The 26,006-nt window shown below is 39.8% G+C and overlaps 1 protein-coding gene across 3 annotated transcripts in view; it reads right to left on the bottom strand.

The window, feature by feature from the left end:
• LOC122790299 (cadherin-24-like) overlaps positions 1-26,006 on the bottom strand; it is a 2,600,514-nt gene that overhangs the window by 634,490 nt on the left and 1,940,018 nt on the right. For all 3 annotated transcript variants that reach the window (XM_044057804.1, XM_044057803.1, XM_044057805.1), the window contains one exon: positions 17,116-17,410. In XM_044057804.1, the coding sequence (XP_043913739.1) occupies positions 17,116-17,410 (295 nt within the window). The remainder of the gene's footprint in view (positions 1-17,115; positions 17,411-26,006) is intronic.

Here is a 26,006-nt window from a genome sequence, read left to right as displayed (position 1 = left end):
CTTCTTTGTTATAATCAATAAAAAAAAAAAAAAAGAACCCGCAAGACTTTTTATGTTAGGGAGAGTTGGGACAGACAAAATAAAAAGATAATCAGGTACGTTTTTTTTATGTTTTGTAGAAAGTACTTGATTACCCTTTTATTTCTGTCCGTGCGATCTCCTGAAAGTAAAATGACTTCTGTTTTGTTTTGTATTAAAAAAAAATCAAAAAGAAAAGTAAAAAAAAAAAAAAAAAAAAAATATATGAAATATACTAACGGGAAAAAGTCCGGGCGACAGGACCTTGTCCCATTGGTACATTCTCGGACAATCATCATGCTGGTTTTTGAATGCCAATGACCAGTCATTGTATAACTATTTATTTAGCATATGCTTATCAAGAAAGTCCAAGTGGGTTATAGTTCATTTTCAGAGAAGGTATGCAGAGAAAAGCTCCAGAAAATAGATTTTTTAAGTACAAACAGAAAATCGGAAAAATAGCAAGGCAAAAACAAAACAACATATCGCATACCGCCTACTCAGAGGTGATCTCTGCCGAACATACAAAGCTATGTCAAACCCAGAGCTGTCGGACATGCTACACTTAAAGAAATCCCAATCTCTCCGAACCACATGCTCCAGGGACTTAAACCTTGTCATCATAATAAACAGAACATGCTGGAGGGATAGATTCCTGCCCCAGAGACTTCTCATACTCTGGAACAAACTACCCATTCATGTCAAACAAAGCTCCTCATTGGCCCTCTTTTAAGAAAAATCTTGACGACTGGATGGGAAATAGAAAATTCACCCCGGGGATCACTTCTGCGGCACTGCTTGGCAGGGGCACAGGCAAATAATTTTCTTGGGTGCCGAAAGCCAGGGAACCTATTTGGCTAGGCTTATATAGGCCCCAGGGCCTATAACCCAGTATCTACCTGTGAACCTATGAACAAAAAAGGGGCACTAAAAAAAAAAAGTCCAAGGGCACAAAGCAAAAACAAAACAAAAAAAAATATGCATTGTAGGTGTAGTGAATTTAATAGCAGCAAATACACAGATAGAATGTTGCAAGAGATGTTGTTAGATTTGTACAACAAATTGTGCAACCATGATTAATTTAGTTTATTTAAGACTTAAATATACAGAGCATAGGGAAAGTCAGCACTGATGTGGTAGGGTGAAAGGAATAAATTAGAAAGACATATTGGGGAGTAACAGAGAAAGGAAGGAAGAGGGAGATTTTGAGTTGCAGGTGAGAGGATACGAGAGCAGAAAAGAACAAATTTGAGAAGAAAGAGACTGAGAGTAGGAGACAGGGAAGTGAAGGAGTGGAGAGGGGACTATAATGAGGGTGTGTAGGAGACAGGGAAGTGAAGGAGGGGAGAGGGGACTATAATTAGGGTGTGTAGGTGACAGAGAAGTGAAAGAGGGGAGAGGGGACTATAATGAGGATGTGTAGGAGACAGAGAAGTGAAAGAGGAGAGGGAGGAGAGGGGACTATAATGAGGATGTGTAGGAGACAGGGAAGTGAAGGAGTGGAGAGGGGGAGAGGGGACTATAATGAGGGTGTGTAGGAGACAGGGAAGTGAAGGAGGGGACTATAATGAGGGTGTGTAGGAAACAGGGAAGTGAAGGAGGGGAGAGGGGACTATAATGAGGGTGTGTAGGAGACAGGGAAGTGAAGGAGGGGAGAGGGGACTATAATTAGGGTGTGTAGGAGACAGGGAAGTGAAGGAGGGGAGAGGGGGGAGAGGGGACCATAATGAGGGTGTGTAGGAGACAGGGAACTAAAGGAGGGGAGAGGGGACTATAATGAGGGTGTGTAGGAGACAGGGAAGTGAAGGAGGGGAGAGGGTGGAGAGGGGACTATAATGAGGGTGTGTAGGAGACAGGGAAGTGAAGGAGGGGAGAGGGGGAGAGGGGACTATAATGAGGGTGTGTAGGAGACAGGGAAGTGAAGGAGTGGAGAGGGGCCTATAATGAGGGTGTGTAGGAGACAGGGAAGTGAAGGAGGGGCGAGGGTGGAGAGGGGACTAAAATGAGGGTGTGTAGGAGACAGGGAAGTGAAGGAGGGGAGAGGGGACTATAATGAGGGTGTGTAGGAGACAGGGAAATGAAGGAGGGGACGGGATTGTAATACAGAGGGTATGTAGGAGACAGAGAAGTGAAGGAGGGGAGAGGGAGGAGAGGTGGAGGGGACTGTATCTTTCCAAGGCATTAGACATGGTTGACCAACAACTTTTAATACACACCCTGCAAACATTCTATCTAGATACTAAAGCCCTTCAATGGATTAAATCCTACCTGAATGAGAGACAACAGGCTGTTATTTGGCAGAACAAACTCTCTAACCTACTACCTAACACCCTTGGAGTACCACAAGGTTCTATACTAGGACCCCTGCTGTTTTCCTCTTCATTAACGACCTGTATAGTGTCATACCAAAAGTCAGCTATATCCAATACGCTGACAACTCTATCCTGATCTGCTTGGCCATATCTCCAAAAGACTTATGGTATGCTACCCAGTCTACCTTTAACACTATTGAAAACTGGCTCTCTGAATGTCATTTTATACTAAATCCCCAAAAAATTAAAATGTTGTTATTCTCACCAACACAAAGGTCTACTGCTTTTACCTTTACCATAAATGTAAATGATGGCACAATAATTTCCCCTGACCCCTCTACAAAACTATTAAGTGTCATTATAGATACCAATCTAAAATTTGACCTACATGTAAACCAATTGATCAAAACCATCAATAAAAAAACTAGGGTCACTTTATAGAATAAAAGCCTTCCTAACTCCTCCAGCCAAAATTGCCATAGCTCACTCTCACCTTCTTTCAACATTTCTGTAAGCATCCCCTCTGCTCTCTAATCTCCAATCTCCAATAATCCTACATGGTCCCAATCCACAGTATGCTACCACAAGGTGGGCTGCCTTAGAGTTGCCAAGCCAGTGAATTCCAAAGAAGCAAGGTTTGATATGAAATGCTATGAAAACCAGATTATACCAACAATATCATGGAATTCTCCAACAGCTCTTTGACAAAGTACTGGAGAGTGTGAGCTGACCAGTGGGTAATCAGTCTCTGTTTAATATAGGTAGGGTCCAACTGATATGGCCTGGAGTATGTTAGTACTAAATTATATATCTGATGAAGCCAGCACAGAGTCCATAGTACTGGGGTCATGTGATAGGTTCATAGGTTCATACTAGGCTATCTGCCCTAGGGCATTTATAAGCCTAGCCAGAGTGTGTTTGGCTTTTGCCACCAATTTTAAATGAATTTTGCTATGCCCTTTTCCAAGGTTAGTATACTGTGCCTCTGTCTAACAGTGACACAGAAGTGATACCAGGAGTAAACCTACGATCTCCCATCCACTCATCAAGATTCCTCTTGAAAAGAGTCAATGAGGGACTCTGCCTAACCTGGACTGGGATTTTATTCCAGAGTGAAGGGAGCCTCTGGGTTATGAATCTGTCCCCCCAGCATGTCCTATTTATTTCAGTGCTGAGGTTCAAGTCTCTCGAGCGCATAGCTCAATGGGATTTGGATTTTCTGAGGTGCAGCATGTCCATTAATTCCGGGTTGGACATGGCTTTATACGTCAGGCACAGATCGCCTCTGAGCAGGCGGTATGCCACTGTGTAGAGCTGGAGTTTCTTTAACCGGGCAGCATATGGCATCTGTTTGAGCCCTTTGATCCTCTTGGTGAGGTACTTTTGGGGTCTTTCCAGTTGCTGCAGGTGTCTGGTAAGGTACATCCCAATAGGGGCATTGTACTCAATTATGGGCCTGATGAGGGATGAGTAAAGAGGCACGATGACCTCCCCTGATCTAGATGTGAATCCCTTCATGATTAGGTGGGCTATATAAAATGTTTTTCTAACCACTTTGGCCACGTGGTTTTCAAATGAGAGATTGCTATCACCTTGCTATCACCTTGGGTCCCCAGGTCTCTAATTACTTCTTCCGTACTTAATGGATTACCACCTATGTGGTAATTTGTGGGCACTTTTTTTTTTGCCAAAGTGGATGACTATACACTTTTTGGCATTTAGCTTGAGGCCATGGCTCTGGCACCAGTTGTCTGTTTCTATGAGGCCCTTTTGTAGGATGCTTGTATTGGCTGGAGAGTCGATTATGGTGCTAATTTGCAGTCATCTGCGAACTTGGTCAGCCACAGTCCTTCCATGTTGGCCTGTACCTCTGAGAAATATATACTGAACAAGAGAGGTCCCAGGACTGAGCCTTGTGGGATGCCACTTGTAACTGGTTTGGAGTCTGACATGGTTCCAGAAATTCTAACCATGTGGGTTCTGTCCTTGAGCCAGTTTGCAACCCATCTAGTGACATAGGGGTTTATATTTAAGTTGGTGAGCTTATCAATAATGCCCGTGTGGGGTATTGTATCGAAGGCTTTTGCGAGGTCCAGGTAGGCTGTGTGGACCACCTTCCCCTCATCAATGGCCTTGGTGACTGTTTCAAAGAAATTGACCAGGTTTAAGAGGCAGGATCTGCCCTTAACAAAGCCAAACTGGGTAGGATCCAGTGTCTGTAGATCCCCAATATCTTTATTTATGAGGTCCATGATGATCCTTTCCATAGCTTTGCAGGCCAAGCTAGTCAGGCTTATGGGGCGATAGTTTCCAGGACCCGTTGAGGCACCACCTTTGTGGAGAGGGACCACTGTTGCTGTACGCCACTCTTTGGGTACATATCCTGTAGTAAGGCTGAGATTGAACAGTAGTTTTATGTTTGGGTTTAGCTCTTCTTGGAGTTCATGTAGAATGCAGCCCAGGACACCGTCTGGTCCCATTGATGCTGTGTTTTTTGCTTTGGAGAGGTGGCTCTTACCTGAGCATCTGAGATGTCTGGGGCAGCACTCTGCTGGGATAGATATTGGCCTTTTTGGTGGGGAGAGGGGAGAAGTTTGCACTGAACCTGTCAGCTAGGATGTTGGCAATGTCTGTGGGTTCGGTGTATTTTTTGTCATTTTGGACTAATTCTGAGCATATCTGGGAATTCCCACCCAGGTTCCTAACATAACTAAAGAAAGCCTTGTGATTATCCTTAGTGTCCTGTGCAATTTTTCTCTCGAAGCTGGCCTTAGACGATTTTATGAGTGCCCGTAGTTTTTTGCTAATACTGATCAGAGATGCCTTCCCTTTTTGGGATTTTGCTCTGTCATGCAGTAGCTTCCTCCTTCTATTATATAGTTTGTTTATGGCTGGGGTCCACCAGACAGGATGCCTGCCTTTGGATGATTGGGTCTTGGTTTTATTTGGGATTGCATGATCCATGCATTCCTGAAGGTGTTCATAGAATGCGTTTATAAAGGATTCTGCGGTCTGGGCCGTATTTTCCACAGGCCCGGGGGCTTTGAAGGATTCCACCTCAGTTTTGAGGAGTGTGAAATTTGCTTTAGAGAAGTTTTTCACTGTGGTTTTCTGGGCAGGGGGTGGGGTCGGGATGTGAATATCCAGTGAGATTAGTTTATGGTCTGATCTTACCAGTGAGGGATGCACTTCTGGTCTGGAGCATAGATCTCCCATGCTGGTGATGATCAGGTCCAGTATGTTTTCCCCTCTTGTGGGAGTGGTAACAAGTTGTTCCATAGCATTTAAATTTATATATTCTAGGAACCTTTGGGCTAGGGTGTTGGAGCTAGAGTAATGCTCCCAGTCTATGGGTAGTTGAAGTCGCCAATATAATGGTGTTTGGAGAGACCTTCATATTTTCCAGTGTTCTCAGGAAGGCCGAGTGGGGTTCCTGGGTTTGGGAGGGTGGTCTGTAGCAGGCTATAAACTGGAAGGCAGTTTTACCCACTGTTAGTTGCACATGGATAGTCTCTGATGCTTCGTGCTGTGCCACCAACCTGCAGATGTGGGTATCTTTGACAAATATTGATACTCCCCTCCTTTTGTGGTTCGGTCCAAGTTTTGGGGCTGAAAAGCATGGTATGAGGTATAACCTGGTAGTGTTGGGATGCTCTCGGGAGCTTTGAACCAGGTTTCTGTTACTGCACAGATATCGATGTTCTCCATGCTAAGGAGAGATTTGAGTGCATGCATCTTGAGGTTTAGACTTCTGGCATTGAGTAGCATTACTCTTAGTTTCTTATCCCTTGTGATACCTATGGAGGTGGGTTTGTCTTTTGAGCCTTGCCTAAAAAAGGCACTATGGGGGTGGCAAGAGCCTTTGCCAATATCCAAAAGCCCAGGGGTGACAGGTGCCAGCCGTCCCTAGTGAAACATCGTGGCTTGTCGAGCATGTCATCCCAGGCTGACAGGCATTGGATCCCCTTTGAATGACACCAATACTTAAGCCAATTGTTGAAATTGATCATCTTGTCTTCATATTGTGGCATCATTCTTGGTGAGGGTAAGATGCTACTCAAGGTCAGGGTCATACCGGCCTGTGCTACATGCTCAGAGAGGTCCTCTATGTCTCTTTTCATGTAGTCCAGGGAGGTACATCTCAGGTCATTCACACCAGCATGGACAATGACTGAGTCATATTTGTACTTGCCTTGGAGTGACCTGAGTGCTTGTGTTATGTGGCGGATCCTAGCGCCCGACAGGCAGCTCACCATGACCTTCTCCTTGTTCAGCCTGGTGAGCGGGACGTCAGTGTGCCTGACGATAGAGTCACCTATTACAAGTGTATCAGGTGTGTTGTTTAGCCTTAAGGGCTGTGACTGTTCAGCACACTGGCTTTGTGAGCTATTTGTTGCACGTGTTTTGTTTTGGGGTAGTGGTTGCTTGGATGTCTGCTTTGGAGGTCTCTGCTGCTTAGGCAGATTTTTATTTAGAGCCTCCGAGTATGTTTTTGTGTGTTTATGTGTTTGGTTTGCTGTCGTGGTAGGTCTATGTGAGACTGGAATTGTAGTGAGTGTGGTTTCCTTCTCCTCCTGACTGGTTGCGCCAGTACTGAGTTGAGAGAGCTTAGCCTCCAGTTTGGCTATATGGTTGCATCTCTCACATGTGTTGGAATTTGTTGGGAGGAGGAGAGGGTTGTCTGTGTACATGAGGCAGTTGTAACATTGCCTCATGATTCCCAGATTCACCAGCTGGACTGGAGAGGAGACTGACAACTGACCTTTGGACATGCTAGAATAGTACTGGGAATTCCTTTATAATTGAAAAAAAGGGCCACTGGGGAACAAGGTACTCAAGGGGAGTTTGTGAGGGTGTAGTGTTTTTAATTTTTTAGTGCTGACTTATATAATTGCTTTAGTGAGCAAGTGCCAGGCTTTAGAGTAGGAATAGGGTGTTTATTATGAGAACTAGATCAGTTCTAAGGGAAAAAGTGAAGACCCCACTTTGTGGAGCCGAGAATGGTTTAAACCCAATTAAGCGGAGCTGCCCGATGCTGCGCTATGTGCAAAATTGCACAAAGCCACGCCAAAGCGGGTGTTATACAGGCGGACTTGAAAGAGCTAGAAATTGGCCCAAAACAGCCAATAGACTACCAGATTATTGTGCTGGGAACACTCCTCCAGGGATAGATAGGCTGCTCTAAGCTCCCCACTGCCACTGGTGAACAAAGAAGCTTCCCTTTTTCCAAGAAAGGAAATGGGCAACACAGGAACTTTCCAAAAGTCCAGAATACAGCAAAGCCTGTATTTGGACTACTCTAGGTCAGGAAAGATGGGAAACAAGGATAACTTTTTGTTTTTTTACTTTTTTGCTACAAACAGCAGGAAAATGCAATAAATATGTAACACAGGCTAGTGCACTTGAATGTGTACCCTCAACAGGTAAATGCAACAAACAGGACAAACTTTAAAAGTGCAGGTGCAAAAACAACTTTTAACAGTTTAAAACAGTTCAAGAAGCAGAAATACTTGCAGTTTAGCTAGATTGGACAGTCGCCCAGGTAGCAGCAGGAAAAAAAAAACACTTTTATCAGGTTAGCAGTCGCTCTTTTAGCCTCTCTGCTGCTAGCACCACTCTACAGGACCATTCAACATGGGGGCTCTATGCTCCAGACCAGAAGTGTATCCCTCACTGGTAAGATCAGACCATAAACTAATCTCACTGGATATTCACATCCCAACCCCACCCCCTGCCCAGAAAACCACAGTGAAAAACTTCTCTAAAGCAAATTTCACACTCCTCAAAACCGAGGTGGAATCCTTCAAAGCCACAGGGCCTGTGGAAAATATGGCCCAGACCGCAGAATCCTTTATAAACGCATTCTATGAACACCTTCAGGAATGCATGGATCATGCAATCCCAAATAAAACCAAGACCCAATCCTCCAAAGGCAGGCGTTCTGTCTGGTGGACCCCAGCCATAAACTGAATGATCATAGTAAGACCTAGGTATTGGCAGCAGGCTACTAAGTCCAGTGGTTCCAGCAGTCTTGTCATCTTCATTTTGGATAATTTAATTCAACATCCTTCTGACTGATGTGGTTTCAACAACTGCACTTTAAGTTGTCTTATGAACCTGGTCTGTGGCACAAAGATAAAAGCAGATACATGGAATTCTGCATCTTCCTGGTTCTTCTGGATAAATTCAGTGGTGACCCATTCAGACAAATCCAAACGGTAATGCTGTCAGGGTCTCAATCCTTGCTGACTGCTAAACAAACAGCACTGGGAAATTACTTTTTGTTCCAGTCGTAATATTACTGAAATGATCATAGAATATGCAGTATAACAGAAGACTGAATAATGCTAAACAAACAGGTACAAATGGAGGGTAGCATCTTGCAGTAAACATAACATTCCTTGGAATATGTATGAAAGTACCATTTTTAATTAATGCAAAGTACATGAGCCTGTTCTCATTGGCACTGTCACTGCAGTGCTCCAGTTACCTTTTCAAACACATATCAGATTTTTAGAAACATAACTGGTAAACACTATAACATAAACAGAGAATCACGCTTTCAGTAAATTACTGTAAATGTGAGAAAATAAAAGTTAATATGAGTTGTATAGAACAAAGTGTATTACCCCACTTAAATACTTCTAAACAAGGAAAGATCTGCACATTTAATTAAAACATATTTTTTGCAGTGATACTGCACACCACTATACCCCACTGATTTGTGGAGCTGTACCCCCACAAAGTCTTTCTAACTTAATATGCTAACTCAGAGGTCACACCATTTCAGAGAGCATGGATTATATGAATTTGAACCAAATCAAGCTAGTATCCTTCCTAAGAATACCAAATCTAGTAGTGTTTATACTATGCAACATTCAGGATCATTATACTTGTATACTGTCAGTGTAACATTACTACATAATGAGTTTGAATGAATCATGGTTAACTCTTGACAATCCCTGTCTGAGAATATACCTCAGAAAAGAGTTTCACTAAGTTTCCAACTACTGTTTCAAATCTAGTACTTTTGATTTGAGTTCTTGTCTTCCCTACATGCTTTTAAATCTTCCATGTATAATTACCATATACAATCGACTACTTGCAAATGCATTAGGGGCACACATGAATCTATCTCTCCTTTACTGCTTCCATTACCTTTCACTCGTATCGTAGCGTAGATATTCTATGGCCACTACGTTCGTTGACAATTCTCTCCTTTCCAGTATCCTACCTCAGGAAGTATATTCCTTCTCCAGAGTTGACATACCAGTCAATCCTGGGGTAAATTTGTGGATACTCATCCAGTTATACAGTTTATGCATAAAGGATGAATTACAGTTTATGCATAAAGGGTGAATTACTCTGCTTAACATGCAGGGGAAGTTTAGTCCAGATGTTTGTGAGGCACTGGATTTTAAACCTGTCCATCCATCATGTTTTATTTACCAGTTGGTAAATTTTTATTCCACTGGTCCTACTACTGGAAGAGATATTGGACTTGCAGAGAAACTGGAAGTTCAGGACAATCAGGTCTCTAATGGCATGGTAAGTGAGACAGACATCTCCACTTAAACATCTATAAGACATTGAATAAAGAGCTAGAGCTTTCACCTTCTCTCCATAGCTCAAGGACTTAGGCATGCAATCCTTTTGGTTAGGAACCTTTGGGGTGTTTCTAAGTGTGTGAATTGTTTGGTGAGATGAATCTTAAATGAGGTGTTGTACTCGATGACTGGCTTAATCAATACTGAGCATAAGGGAGTGATTACTTCTTTAGACCTTGGCGATATTTGTTACTTTACCATCAAAAGAAAGGGAGCTATCAGCTAATGTACCTAGCTCTATCACTACATATGTGTTTGTAGAGTTGGCTTGTCTAGCCAGTATGATGAGAAGAGGAGTTGCCTAACAAACGTGTTGATATGACATTTTTTAGTATTTCGTTTGAGCCCATTTTAGTACACCAAGAGTTTACTAGGGCAAGTTCATTCTAGAGGGTTGGGGCTCATAAGATTATTTAACAACAAGCCTCAGTTTACAATCAACTGCAATCTTTTTTTAGCTAGAGATCTTGGCTCTTTGCTTATAAATATAAGAAGTAAATGCCAAAAAGGAGATGTCCCAGCACTGAGGCCTGAGAAACATCTTTGGTCACTTTCAGACTTTCAGACGAGGCTTCTGAAACTCACACTATTCTGTTTTTCAGCCATTTTACCATCCATTTTACTACATACAGGTTGATTTTTAAAGCATTTAGCATTTGTATAATGCCAGCATGGGGAATGACGTCAAAGGCTTTAGCCAGGTCAAGAAACTCTTTTGTGCGCTTCATGTTCACCATCTGTAGCCTCTGTAACCTTTCACATAACCAAACTGCTGAGGTCAAATTCGGCAACATATTTTGATTCACAGTTTATAGAGTCAATTATAAAATGTTTCATGGATATGCAGATGAAGTTGGTAAGGCTGATAGGTGTGCAACTGACCAGGTCAGTTGTTAGGTCAGCCTTATGGAGGGGCATTATCACTGATATCTGCCACTCATTGGGGCAAAATGAGGTGCTAAACATAAACAGTTTGAGGATTGTGTTTGCAAGGCCATGTTTGCCACTATTAATTAAGCAATCAGTTATATTGGCCGGTCCCATTAAGGAAGGATTTTTGATCTTGGTAACTCTTTCAGTAAATGATCTTCAGAGGTAACTGACAGACTAAGGGATTCAGATATTTTTTGGCTTTGAATAAAAGTCTAAAGGTGAAAATGATACTAAATTTGTGTGAAAACATATTGGTAACATCTGTTGGGTCATGGTAGGAGGTCCCATTATTAATAAGTTCTGAATAAAGTAAGGTACTGTTTTTGTTTTAATTTACTAATATAGCTAAAAAAAGTATTATAATTATGTTTGGCTTCAGAGGCAAGCCTAAGTTCATGGGTTCCTTAGATGCATAGTCTGATAGTGTTTTTCATTTTTATTGTAATGTTTTTAATATTATCCTTGAGAAGACAGGTTTTTGATTTACTAAATAAATTAAGGAGTTTCTTTCTTAGTTACAGAGATGGGCAATCAAGATGATTTGTGTTTGAATTTCCCATGATATTAGGTTCTAGTAGGGGCTCATAGCTCTTGGCATTTTTTTAAATAGTTATAGAATTCCTGGTGCTGTAGAATTTTGATATATTGTCACAGAGGTTGAGTCTGCAATGTTCGTGGTCTTCAAATTCAGTGGGGCCTGTTGTAGGAGCTTTTGGAAGTTTAAAGGAGAAGTTACAAGATTATAGTCAGACATCACCGGAGAAGGAGATACCAGAGGAGCACTGCAAGAAGTGGTGATATTTGTTAGACTCATTACAAGACAATTTGTTCTCTAGTAGTTTAATTTTTCAGCTGTTCAAAGAGATTTTTTTGTTTATTACATCTAGGAGTGTTTAGGCATATCCTGCATTGAAGTATAAGTGTTCCATTTTACTGAAGGGTAGTTAAAGTCAGTCAAAATAAGAGTTTTTTGCTGGCAAGGAGATCATTTAGAATACAGAGGCATCACACTTTGTCGTCAGAGGATACAGAAGGTGCTTGATAACAAGCTGTTTGTTGATAATTAATCCTACCTACAGTGATCTGTAGTTCAGTCTGTGAGTCCCTGGAGATCTGTCTGGATTTAATAATTTCACTAACAAACATGGAGACATCTTCACAGTTGCCACTGGGCCTGAAGGCATGACAAGTGCAAGGTCCTGATCTAGAGAAAGTGCTCTCTTTACATTTAAATCAAGTTTCAGTAACGATGTAGACATGGATATTTTCAATCTTTGCATATTCTTTAACCTACTTCTTCCTACCCTGCTCTCTTTGCCAAGCTCCTCTTTATACCAATTAGAACCACGGACATCATTTAATTCTTCAGTGGAAATCTTACACCAAGCAGATTACTCATAACATTGCCATCAAGCAGATGATTCTTAACTGCATGAAATACAAAACAAGATTGTCTGCATATAGTTCTCTGTACAGGAATGTACACACAACAGAATCATATCATTACACACTATGTATGTATGTCTGTGTCTTGAATCATGGTTAAAAATGATCAATGGCACCAGTTCACAATAAATAGATATAAAGATAGACAGACATGCAGAGAGATATTCAGATAGACAGACAGAATGATGTACATACATATAAATATGCTGAAGTACACTGTTTGCAGGACAAAGTAAGTTAACATTTTGTAAGAATAATTTTCAAAAAATTAAGCATTTTCTTACACTTGTAGCTTCAAAGTTACATTATTTGAATCTTGTGAAATTATTCATATACAGGAATTCAGAATTTTATTTTCAATACTGCAAAAGTGGAGCCGCTGTGGTGCAGCGGTTAGCGTTGTCGCCTCACAGCAAGAGGTTCTCCTGTTCATTTCTCGGTTGGAGAGCCTTCTGTGTGGAGTCTGCATGTCCTCCCAGCAGTTGACATGTTAAAGACATGCAAGTAGGTGTGAGCATGAATGGGTGTGCCTTTGTTGAAGGTTGTACGTCGGGCTGGCAACACGGCACCGTAAAATCCACTGCCAATGATGAGCGGACGGGAGTTCCTCTGTGGTGATCCCTAACAGGGAAAAGCCGAAAGACTTTTTAATTCCAATACTGCAGAAGTCATAAACATGGAGTTTGAAGTTATATGCACTTGTGTTCTATATGTAATACTGTCACGAATGTGAGCAAGTGACTGCATTTTTCATTTTCTTTCTGCCTTCTTATATTCTAGTTGTAAATATCTTAATTGATAAGGAAACATTAAACATCTATAAATGAACACATGGAGAATAAAATTATGAAATGTTAGACAATAGAGAGACATTGTAGGTGAGTACCTTGGTTTATTATCCATGTGTTTAACTATTATTTCTTATTCATTGGCGGTCTAAATGTCTGCTGCACTTCAGTTTGTTGCTACTGCTTATCATTAGATTATCTGTTTCTACGTTTTTGATATGTCATCTGAAAGATTTCACCCACTTATCACAGTCCTCATTTTTCCATAATATCAAGTGCTTTTTTTTCTATCACTGTCCTCCAGGTTTCATTTATATCATGGCCCAGGTGTCCTACCATCTATTAGTCCAGTTCATCAAACAGAATCATTACATCATGCAGTTCTTACATGCATCCAGATGAAGGGACTTTGGAGAAAGTCAAGGTAAAAAGTGGATAACAAAATAAAGCAACTAAAGGACCACTTAAAGGTATATTGAGAGAGAGAGAAGGACATTACTTTATCCATACATACCACCCCCAATTGTTTGATTTGGATGGACATGTGCATGTTTCTAATAAGACACGTTTTTATTCGTTCAGCTTTATAGTTAAATTAATGGTGAATGACAATACCTAGTGACGTCCTACTCAATAATGCTGTTTGCAGTGTTAGTGCCTCTTTTCACAAATAAGGTACATACTGAACATCTACCTTGTACTTGCTCTTGATTTTATTTCTGTCCAGGACATAAACAGTGCACAGAATCAGCTTTCAGTTATTGTTTCCTCCCTTAATCCTATCATTTCCCTAATTTTCTCTCCACACCCCTCTGTAATCCATCAAATCACCACCATGCAGAGACGTATACCTGAAACAGGTGATTTGACTTACAGAGTGTGTGAAAGAAACAGGTGTATTGTCTTCTGTCAAGTTTGTCATAGATGACTTGTGTGTGTGTATGCATGTATGTGTGTGTGTGTGTGTGTATGCATGTATGTGTGCATGTGTGTGTGTGCATGTGTGTGTGTGTGTGTGTGTGTGTGTGTGTGTGTGTGTGTGTGTGTGTGTGTGTGGTACACCAAGAATTGAAAATAGGAAAGCTCAGCCATATTTATCACATTTTATGATGAAAAAGCATTTTGGAAAATTGCATGTGTCTATAATCTGAAGTGTGTCTCAATTAAAAAAAAAAATATATATATATATATATATATAAAACAGAATCCATAACATTTGTATCAAGCTTGTTTTGGAATTTTATAGTTTGTATCAGATTAAATTATTTTATTACCTATCAGTACAGGTGTGCTGAGCTGCTTGCACAATGCCATAAGTTCTCTTCATTCTGCTTAATTCCTTTACCTTGACGAGATTCAGTGTAAGGCCTAATTACCTACTAGAATGTGCTATTTGAGCTTACTATTTAGAGTTAAATAAAACATATTTTCCTTCTAACCCACCCACTGGTATCAGCAAATTTATAAAACCATGGCAACGATTAGCCCTCCTTGCTTTTACTCCAACTGATAGGTTTTATGTTACAGTTTTGTTTCTTGGCCTAAAATCAACGATCGTATCTCCTATAATTAACTCATCTTTAATAATTTTATGATCGGTAATCTTCTAACTATAGTTATGACTGGGTCAACAACAAGCACTCGAGTCCCAAGCACTCAAACATCAATATCTTGCAGCCATGGACTAAGGTGCCTTGTAGCTCACATGGCCAGTTGCTCATGCTTGAACTTGACTACATGTTCTGGCCAGGAGCGGCAGTCATGGCAAAAGAGAGTTGAGCTGTTGCACCCCATCCAAACACAGACATTGAGTTTGGACACGGTTAATGCAACAGTCATGGGAAAGGATTGAGAGGACGTGTGAGTGTAGGTTAGGGTTTCATTCAGTGACTGGGAGAGAGATTTAGGTTTCGGTATAAAAGCAGGAGGGGAGTTTGGTGTTAGGAAGTGATAAAGGACTTTAGGTTTAGGGAGTGGGAAGTAAGTTTTAGGTTTTGGGAGCAGAATGGGAGTTTAGGATTAAGCAGTGGGAGTGGAAGCTGCTCTGGTGGTGCAGAGGGATAAAGTTCTGACTATGGCCCAAACAACCTGGATTTGATTACCAACTTGTGGAACTGATAGAGGGGCAAGGAAGGGATGAACCTGCCCACTCAAGGTGGTAGAGCACTTGATGAGGCATGGTCCAAGGGAGGAGCTGCCCTCAGACATAATCAATGAATATTGGGGGGGGGGGGAATAGGTAGGTCATACAAAAAAAATCCCCTCCTGGATGGAAGCACTGATGAGTCTAGCTCCCTGGACATTCTCAGGATCCATGACTGGACCCAGCAAAAACAAAATAAGTTGGAGGAATGGAGAGCAGCTGGTAGATCCAGAGTGGACATTGGATACTGGAGGCCAGGCCAGTAAAGATGAGTGAAGAGACACCCCCCCCAAAAAAAAAAAGAAGAAATGAGTGGGACTGAGTAATCAGGGGCTTTAGGTTTACAGAAGGAGAGTGGAGTTTTAGATTTAGGGAGTGTTCAGGGACTTTTGGGTTAGGGAGGGGCATGCTATGGTTAGGGTTGCAGACTGGGTGAGAGTTTTAGGGTTACAGATCAGGTTCTGGTAGGTATATGCAATTTCAATAGTGTTGGGTGATGGGTGGCAATTCACTAGGATCTTTTCAGTAGGAATTAGGGTTAAGATTAGGGTTTAGGTTACAGATTGAGTTTTGGTAGGTATGTATATGCAGTTTCAGTAGTGTTGGGTGATGGGAAGGCTTGGCAGTTTGCTAGAATCCAGCCATTGTTAATTAGAGCACTTGCTGGTTAGGAAGGAAATGTGTCAAGAGCTAACATGCAAGCACTTTTAACAGTCCTCCTTATGATTTCTCCTCTTCATATTTATATACACTGCCTGAATGTTTTTATCGTTTGCTTTCTCTTTCTCCCTTTGTATAACTTATTTCATATAAATGCTGTACTTCATTTTCCTTGTCGCCCAACACCCCTCCTTTTCCATCTACTGTCAGAAGGTACTGTGCTTCACTCTGCCCTTATGCTTCATTTTGAGGTGAATTTCTTGGCATCCATGTTAGGAACATATAACACCGCGGTCACAGTTGGAGACCTGATCATGACCCTTTATATTGTATATAACATGACTATTGTACAAAAATGATGTGGGATGATAGATGGACCTACATGAATTTTATATTGTGCCCTTAATTCTGCGATGAAGCCTGAAGTCTGTTATGAACTTTTTTACTGTGTATATAATGTTATTCTGCTGAAGCACTTCATGTAATATATCACACACCATTATCACGCCTTTATCATTTTGTGTAAATTCACAGTGACACTGGCTGTAAGTAGCAATAAGATATGAATGGAATTATATGTTACAAAAATTATAACTCTTTTTATTTTCAAAAGCCTTGATAAGATGATGTATGTCACCATATTTTGCATCCGAACTGTTTCTAATTGTGATGTATTACATGCATTTATTTATGACTGAATTTGCCTGTGTTTAAGTGAATGAATACTGACCATGCATGTGTAAATCTTTAGGTTATGCCTCAGCCTGTATTTATTTTTTGCAGTAAATTCCACACTAAAATGTAAGGCATGTACATTAATGGTGGTTAGGTCTTCAGGGATGTAACATTTCACTTACACATACTTCTTCTCAGCTGCCTAGCAACAGATCAATACATTTGTCATTACTCATCAGAAAAAGAGATCTGTAGAAAAGGTGGTCCCAAGGGAGATGGGAGCTCAACATTAACTGCACTGCATTGTTTTTCTAACTGACTGCCAGTTTCACAAAGCATGCCCGGTGAACTATATCTCCCTAAAGAGCATGCTCAGTAATGTGTTACAAAACAGAGAGGTGGACAGAATGTCTGTCCTCCTAAGTGGTAACAAGACAACTGAAATGGACAGCAAGAGTACTATATATAGTATAACACCTTTAATGGCTTTCCGATTTGGGAAATAAACACAGTAAGAGTAACTGCTGACCTACCCACATTGGACATTTCTGGTACAGTAGCGTGGTAGGGTCCATGCAAGAACATTGGTGGGTTATCATTAATGTCCTGGACTTTGATGATGAACTCAGAGGGAGGTTCCAGAGGGCGGTTCGTCTGTCTATCAACTGCCTGTGCCAGAAGAGTGTACTGTGGCTTCTCCTCACGGTCCAGAGTCTTCGTCACATGGATGTTTCCTGTTTTCTCATCAATGACAAAAACAGTTCCAGCGCCTTCTCCTGTAAGAATATATTTAATCTTGTTTTCCCCTTTGTCCATGTCAGTGTGTAACTGCAAAAAAAAAAAAAAAAAATAAAGACTAAAGTCAATAACTGTGACAAATAAGCATACACAAACCTGAAACATTGTACACTTATGGTATTTCTATAGCAATATCTGAGAGCTCTGTGATTTTTTGATCAGATTGTTTTACAAAGGAAAAGATGTGCGTATTATTCATGTTTACTGATTGCATTTGACCTACATCAGCTATTAAAACAACAGTTGTCTAAACACATAGTAACTTGAGAAGCAACAAATTTGTACACTGTTTTACTCCCAATTCTGATGGCATTTCAGCTTGCCAGTAGCAGTCTGTGCTTATATTGTAACTTTATTCTAGCAGCATTCAAAATCACACATTTCCCAAGACCATTTCCTAACCAAATTGCAGGTGTTGACAGGTAATCAACTTATTTTCCCAAGCCTGTTTCACGTAATAGTGACAACTCTCACTGTTTTCAGTAATTAACAATAACCTGTCATTTCCATCTCAGTTACTGCATGAATGCCTTCCTGCACATTACTGTATCTATAAACTATGAAACTGTGCATATCGAAACCAATTGTCTGCCAAACCAATATCCTGATATGCAGCCATGTTCTTTACGATGGATGTCTTACATACGTACCATATGTACTTCCAAGTATCCAATGATCCTATCATAACACCTAGACGAGTCCATATTTGTACTTTTATAACTGTTCTGTGTATTTTCACATATAGTGATAATTTTTTCTCTATATATATATGTGTGTGTTAGTTTAATTACCATGAACTAGGGCATAAAGGTGGTGTGCATAGCATGGTATATATATTACTGCTCACTTAGGGGTGCTGTGGGGTATTACCCTAAAGGGAGATTGTCTTACAATTCCTAGGAATGCAGTAATATCTATACCATGTACACTCCAGAGTACCTTATTGCATTTATAAAATGGGCATCAGTATGTTTTGTAGTTTGAATTTTTCATTCTTTCATTTATTTATGAAAATGAAGTTTTAGTGTATTTTAGAATAAAGTAATGCAGGGTTAGATTTTCTTTTAACTGTGTGGAATTTTGGTATGACATTTTCAGGATAGTCCTTGAAGGGACCATTCTGTCAAAGGCCATTTGCTGTTGTATGATCCAACTCACAAACATGTTCTAACACTACAGAACACCTCAACTGATTTCTGGGAGGTGAATAACTTCAGATAAGAAGACCTGCACATCACTAGCACAGTCTACTATTTTTAAAGTAACGCAATTTCAAAAAATATTCACAAGTGTAAGCATTCTGATGGCAACTCCCAAGAAATTAAAAACACACAGAAATGCTGACCCATCCTCATAATTTTTAAGCTACTGTAGCTGATAGCATGCTTGTTGCCTTTATTTAACAGAGTTTCTAAAGTAATTTTAATGTGTTTTAATTAGATTTTAATATGCATTTACATTCATGCAGTGTTCCTCTTCAGATTTGCTACTTAGATCAGGCAATGCCTGTCTTTCTACTGCATTTGTGTGTGTGTGTGTGCATGTGTGTGCATGTGTGTGCGTGTGCGCGTGTGCGCGTGTGCGTGTGTGCGTGTGTGCGTGTGTGTGTGTGTGTGTGTGTGTGTGTGTGTGCGTGTGTGTGTGTGTGTGTGTGTGTGTGTGTGTGTGTGTGTGTGCGTGTGTGCGTGTGTGCGTGTGCGTGTGTGTGTGTGTGTGCGTGTGTGTGTGTGTGTGTGTGTGTGTGTGTGTGTGCGTGTGTGCGTGTGTGCGTGTGCGCGTGTGCGTGTGCGCGTGTGCGTGTGTGTGTGTGTGTGTGTGTGTGTGTGTGTGTGTGTGTGAATTGACTCCTAAGTTAGAGTGGCAGTTTTCTATTGCTATGGTGGCTGTCTTCGCTTCCTGTTATTTACTTTCCAACCTTTTTTACATGGCTTCATTCTTTGTTTATCGAGTTTATGTCTTCTCTTTCTTCGTGAGGTTATTTTCTACCTTTCTGTATGTCTTTTACTGTTAGTAATATTATTAAACTTGACTTCTTAGTGCTTTTCTCTCTGTAAAATGTGTTTAGTTTGTGTCATGATTCACAGTTCCTGTTTTGTTCTATTTCTCCTTATTTTTATACAAACTTTTAATATATTTGAACTATGGGTGTATGTTTCTGGATTCTGGTGTTGCTTTTTATGGATTTGTTTGATTGTTTTTAGTGTTTGGATTATTTCTCTGTTTGATTGTTTTTCTTTGTCAGATTTCATTTCAAGACAGTATAATTTTGTTAGATTTTGAACTCTGTGAGGAAGCTGAAGTCAGTGAGTGAATGTGACTTCTAAGTAGCCTGCAGTAGCTTTCTCCAGTGGATGGAAAGGATGTGATGCACAGCCAGCTAGCAATTCTAATAGGCCAGTTTTCCTTGCCTATGTTCTGTCTGTCTATCTATCTGTCTGTCAAGCTATCTGGCTAACTAGCTAGATAGCTATCCATCATCCAGTAAGTTATCTTTCTGTCTATAATATGGATGCAGTAAACTCAGTTAATCGGAACTCAAGCAACTAGCAAAAAAATCAAAGAAATACACTACAATTTTCATGTGTTGCACTTTCTGTCCCCCCCACCCCACCCCTGCAGAAACATATCTTATGCTTTTAGAGTTTTAGAGTTCTAAAAAGGAAGACAGGAATAAATTCCCTCTCTCCCCAGCCTGAGAACAAGTCAAACCAAACAAATAGTTTACAGCACAGTATTAGTCAGGCCTATTTTTAATATAACTCTCAAGCAACCAGAAACTATAACTATTCTACATCTACCAATCCCCAGCTGTGAACTCTATGAACATTTTGTAATTGAATTTCCTACTCTGCCCATCATTAAGGGTCTACCCAAAATCCATAAGGGGGTTACACCAGTACCCATGCGACCCATTGTTGCTGGTGAACGCTGGATTACCTCCACTATCTCTTCCTTTGTGGAAGGGCTGTTACGCCCCTTAGTGGATGATATTCCTGTCATCTTGAAGGACTCATATCAGCTAGTTGAATTTCTTAAAGGGTTTGAGCTGGATAGAAGTAGAACAAATATGTTGCTAGTTACCATGGATGTCAAGAATCTTTTTACGAGTATTCCCAATGATTTAGGGATGTTGGCCATCAGAGAGATCATGGTTAGCAATTTAGTTACAGCAATAGCAGGCAGATTTTGATAAATTGCCTGCTAGAGATGATATTAGAGAACAACATATTTATATTCCAGGATCAGTTGTTCCTTCAAAAATGGGGAGTTGCCATGGGCACTCCCTGTGCAAACAGTTATGCCAACCTTGTGTTCCATCACTGGGAATTGTTACATCTTTTAAACATCCTGATTACAAAATGTCAAAATGTATAAAAGGTTCGTTGATGACGCCCTTTTTGTGGGAAGGAACTGAAGCAGACTGCCTCAGCTTCATTTCTGCCCTAGAAGCGACCTCACGTTCTTGAGGTTCACAGCAGATATTTCCTGTTCAAGCACAGTTTTTAGATTTAAAGCTGCAATTTACTGGCAATAAGGTAGTTACGTCATTACACAGGAAGTCCACCTGGCGAGAGTCTTTGCCGCGGTTCGAAAGTATGCATCCCAGGTTCACTTTTAGAGGCATCATTTTGAGCCAATTATATAGAATATGTAGGATTTGTAATGATGAAAGTGACTTGGCCTCTGAGCTCGATACACTCGTAGGCTTATTTGAAGAAAGAGGTTATCCCTTTAAACTAATAGATGATTGCAAACAGGAGGTCTTCAGGAAATTATTTGGCTTAAGCAACAATGCCGGTGAGGGCAGGCTAATGCCTCTGTTTGTGCTTTTGGTAACCATGGGCGTCATGATACACTCACTTATGTCACCAGATATACCAGTGATGTAGTTGCACATAATAAAATCATCAGCAGAAATTGGAATGTGCTGGTCGCAGATCCATTTACCAGGAATATTGTGGGTGCTCATCCAACATTCAGCTATAAGACCTGTGATAATTTGAAGCAAACCTTGTGTATAGAGCCGCATCGCCCAACAAATCACTTTCACAATGGTCGACAGGACGTTCCCCTGTGGCCACTGTCATATGTGCCAACATATATCAGATGCTATTAGTTTCACCCATCCCGATGGTTCTTTTCTGTTTACACCCAGGTTTTACAGCGATTGCAATAGTACTAACTTAATCTATTTGGCCATATGCGATTCCTGTCAGGCTTTTTATGTAGGGCTTACTTAAGAGAAGACTTTGTGATAGGGTGTACAACCATTATTATGATATCAACAAAGGTAATGACAGTAGTGCCTTGGCCAAACACGTCTTGGAATTTAGTACACATAGATTCAAGTTTATGGTTCTGGAATTGATGGCAATCGATTATAGAGAAGGGGACAATATGAACCAGTTGGCTCTCAGGGAGCTTAAGTGGATCTTTACCCTGAAAGCACATTTACATACAGGCATTAACCAATATGTCTCAGTTAAACCAGTTCTCAATATGAGGAAGTAAGCATAAGTTTATTGGTTACCTTGTCTGATACATTATTTAGTGCATCTTGGTTCTGCACTTATACTCTCTGAGATTGTTTAGTGCTCTCCCATGGGTTCACCTTTTCCTGGTGATGCCGCATGTATCATGCACTTTCCATTTTTTCTTACACTGAGTTTTAGGTCTGTCCGTAATTTTACATACCTATCTGTTAGTTATGTTTAATGTGATGTTGCTAAGGCCCCCTTGAGGCATGATTGAACTATGGTTTGACTCCCTATAACTGTTCATCATGTTCCAATTTTATTAATTAGCATATTCTATGTCATAGTGGCTTTAGGTAAGTTTAGGAGTGCCACATTACACTACACCTGTTTATTAACCAGTTGCGTGCACTTCTAAGTCCTCCATATTGTGTCCATAACATTTATGATTTTTCATTTCCCAGTTCATGTCATTACATACTGCTGCTTGGCTTATATAAGTCTTCTGGTATTTTGTATAACTGGACAATATTATGTGTGCAGTTAACTTGCAGTTGGTTTTACGTCTTGTATACATATCCATTTTGTATATTCCTTTATATATATTTTTCTTGTAATCATTGTGTCTCTCTTTGTTGCCTTTTTTTTTTATCATGGTAGATTTGCATTATATTCACACCATATTTCAGTCGCTATATTTATATGCTATGGTGAGATCCCTGGTGTCTACATCTTATTGGGGCGGCTTACGCTGCCACTTTTTATGTGCACCATCTTTATAGTGGCAAATAGTGTTTTGCATTCCACCAGATCCTCTGATGCTTTATTATATATTTTCATATACTTGTATCAATACTCAGTATTTGATTTTTCAGTTGGTTCTGGTTGTTGGTTTTCCTGGTTTTACGTAAAGCCGTTGATCAGATGGTTATGATGAAGGTGTGTCCTTCTTTGTTTAGTCCGACAGTTGCTGTTGGTTATAGGATGTTTTTTACTGTCGGACCAGTTTTCGTTGTTTTGACTGTCGTCATATGGCTTTCTGTGCATACAGGATGCTACAACGGTTTTACTTCTATTTTCATTGTTGCCGTTACTGGTGAGTTTTATTACTTACCTTTTGTGTAAGTCAACTATGTTATATAGGTCTAGGATTTTGTGCATTAGTAGGTTCTATAGATGTTTTTTCATTGAGAAGGCGATATTAAGCTGATTTTATTAACCGGCATGTTCTGCACTATTCATTAATGACACTACACTGCCGTTTCTTGACAATATTTATTACATGGATATTTCTGCTAGGCAGAGTTTGATAATACCATTTGCCCTTACTGATACAACAATATGATCATCTGGTGTTTTTGATGCATTAGCTCTGATTATTTGCTCTATGATAAGGGGCTCACGATGAACTCTGTTGAGCGATTCTACCTCTAGGGATATTATCTATTTTATTTTTATTAAAGTATTTTATTAATGTATTCGTGGTTCTTTTGCTCATATTTTGTGAACTTTTTGAAATATGGACCATATTATGTATTTGATCACTGACACTTGCTGCTTTGTTTTATAAGCAACTCTGAGTTTTCAGCAGGCTTGCACTGTCAGCTTAGGCCAGAAGTTGCTGTTTTTGGTGTGACAGCATAATTGTTTTAAAGCGCTTTGGCATTTTATGTTAACTGTTTTTATTCATGCTCTTTCATATGTTTTTATTCTCTTTTGTCTATGTTTAACATCTTTGAATTTGTTAATGATACCCCTTTAAACTAGCTTAGCTTGAATGCTATAATTATTCAATTAGTGTTCTGATTAGCCAGTTTTGAGCACCAAGAGCTTTTGTATAAAAGGCTGCTCAATTTCATGTTTTATTACACCTGAAGAAGCATAGTGTTACTATGCGAAAGCGCTTGTGTGTTCCAGTTCTTCATTAAAGAAGTTTTCTACATTGTGGATTCCTCTGTGTGGTGTATCCAGTGGATTTGGTGTGTTCCTGTGTCTCTGTAAAATGTGTTTAGTTTGTGTCATGATTCACAGTTCCTGTTTTGTTCTATTTCTCCTTATTTTTATACAAACTTTTAATATATTTGAACTATTGGTGTATGTTTCTGGATTCTGGTGTTGCTTTTTATGGATTTGTTTGATTGTTTTTAGTGTTTGGATTATTTCTTTGTTTGATTGTTTTTCTTTGTCAAATTTCATTTCAAGACAGTATAATTTTGTTAGATTTTGAACTCTGTGAGGAAGCTGAAGTCAGTGAGTGAATGTGACTTCTAAGTAGCCTGCAGTAGCTTTCTCCAGTGGATGGAAATGATGTGATGCACAGCCAGCTAGCAATTCTAATAGGCCAGTTTTCCTTGCCTATGTTCTGTCTGTCTATCTATCTGTCTGTCAAGCTATCTGGCTAACTAGCTAGATAGCTATCCATCATCCAGTAAGTTATCTTTCTGTCTATAATATGGATGCAGTAAACTCAGTTAATCGGAACTCAAGCAACTAGCAAAAAAAAAATCAAAGAAATACACTACAATTTTCATGTGTTGCACTTTCTGTCCCCCCCCACCCCACCCCTGCAGAAACATATCTTATGCTTTTAGAGTTTTAGAGTTCTAAAAAGGAAGATAGGAATAAATTCCCTCTCTCCCCAACCTGAGAACAAGTCAAACCAAACAAATAGTATAGGGCACAGTATTAGTCAGGCCTATTTTTAATAGTAACTCTCAAGCAACCAGAAACTATAACTATTCTGCATCTACCAATCCCCATGGGTGCTGGTTAACTGAGAGTCTACTGTATATAACACTTGGTCACAGGTTGGTTTTGTCACAGAGTTTTTTACTGGTAACTATGTCTGGATGGTCCCATTTGCTGAATGGTTACATAGTTGAATGATGGATGAAACATAAGTAAAGTGGAAATAGATAGTAAAGCCAAAGTGTTCCTTTATGATTAAAGTTGTGGTATTGTGGTTGAGGGGGTGTGTTTATAAGTATCTGCAGGATACGGATACAGGCACATCTCACCTCCCCCCTTATCCATGTGTAATAATCCTAGCCCTAACTGTATTCCTGCCCCTAAACTCAACCCTATAATTATGGTATTAAATATACTTTCCTTAACAGTACCACTATTCAGACAATTTATATCTGTCTGTTAGTATTTTTTTTTATTTTTACTTTAATTAGTCAGTAAAGGAAACTATTTTTATTTTCCATTCATTTTTATATTTTATCTATTTTAAGATTAATAGTGATGCGGTTCATTTTTATATTTCATCTATTTTAAGACTAATAGTAATGCAACATGTCATATATGCAATTATGAGCACTACACTCAGTTGATATATATATATATATATATATATATATATATATATATATATATATATATATATATATATATATATATATATATATGGATTCACTTCAGAAGCTCGAAATACTGAAATCTCGAATTTTAGTATCTCGAGCCCAAGAAGTTGAATCCACAAAACAACGAAAACTAAAAACCGTGAAATTCAAAAGCCTTGAATACCGCAGATTTTGAATTTTGTGGTTTTACTACATGTACACACACACACACACACACACGCACACACACACCATCCACCACACAAACACACAATCGATCTACTACATGAAAGCAGGGGGCAAGCCCCCCTGCACCCTCCCATATGGGGGTTGCACCTCACACACCCACCCTACTTAAATACTCTCACTCTGAGGTTGCACTACATACAAACACACACAAAACACCACCACACAAGCTACTTTCTCTTCGCACATACATCACAGCAACAAAACACACTGACACACACCACAGCCCCTACCCAAACCCCTTAACACACACTTACCTGAATACATGACCATAGCAGAACTTTAGAAGCACGAAATTCAAAACCTCCGGTATTTGAGGTTTTGAATTTCGCTCTTCTAAATTTTCCTATTATGTGGATTCGGCTTCTTGGGCTCGATATACTGAAATTCGAGATTTCAGTATTTCGAGCTTCTGAAGTGAATCCATATATATATATATATATATATATATATATATATATATATGTAGGTTGGTTTACTATAGGTTTGTGCAAACAACATTCTATCGGCTGCAATGTGTTGAAAAACAGAATGTCGAATGCACAAGCGATTTTGCACAAG

The sequence above is a fragment of the Protopterus annectens genome, chromosome 16.part0, assembly GCF_019279795.1.
Source record: "Protopterus annectens isolate FY-2018-M chromosome 16.part0, PAN1.0, whole genome shotgun sequence".
Classification (NCBI taxonomy): domain Eukaryota; kingdom Metazoa; phylum Chordata; order Ceratodontiformes; family Protopteridae; genus Protopterus; species Protopterus annectens.
Note: the sequence above shows the minus strand (reverse complement) of the source record. Positions and strands in the feature narration are given on the sequence as shown.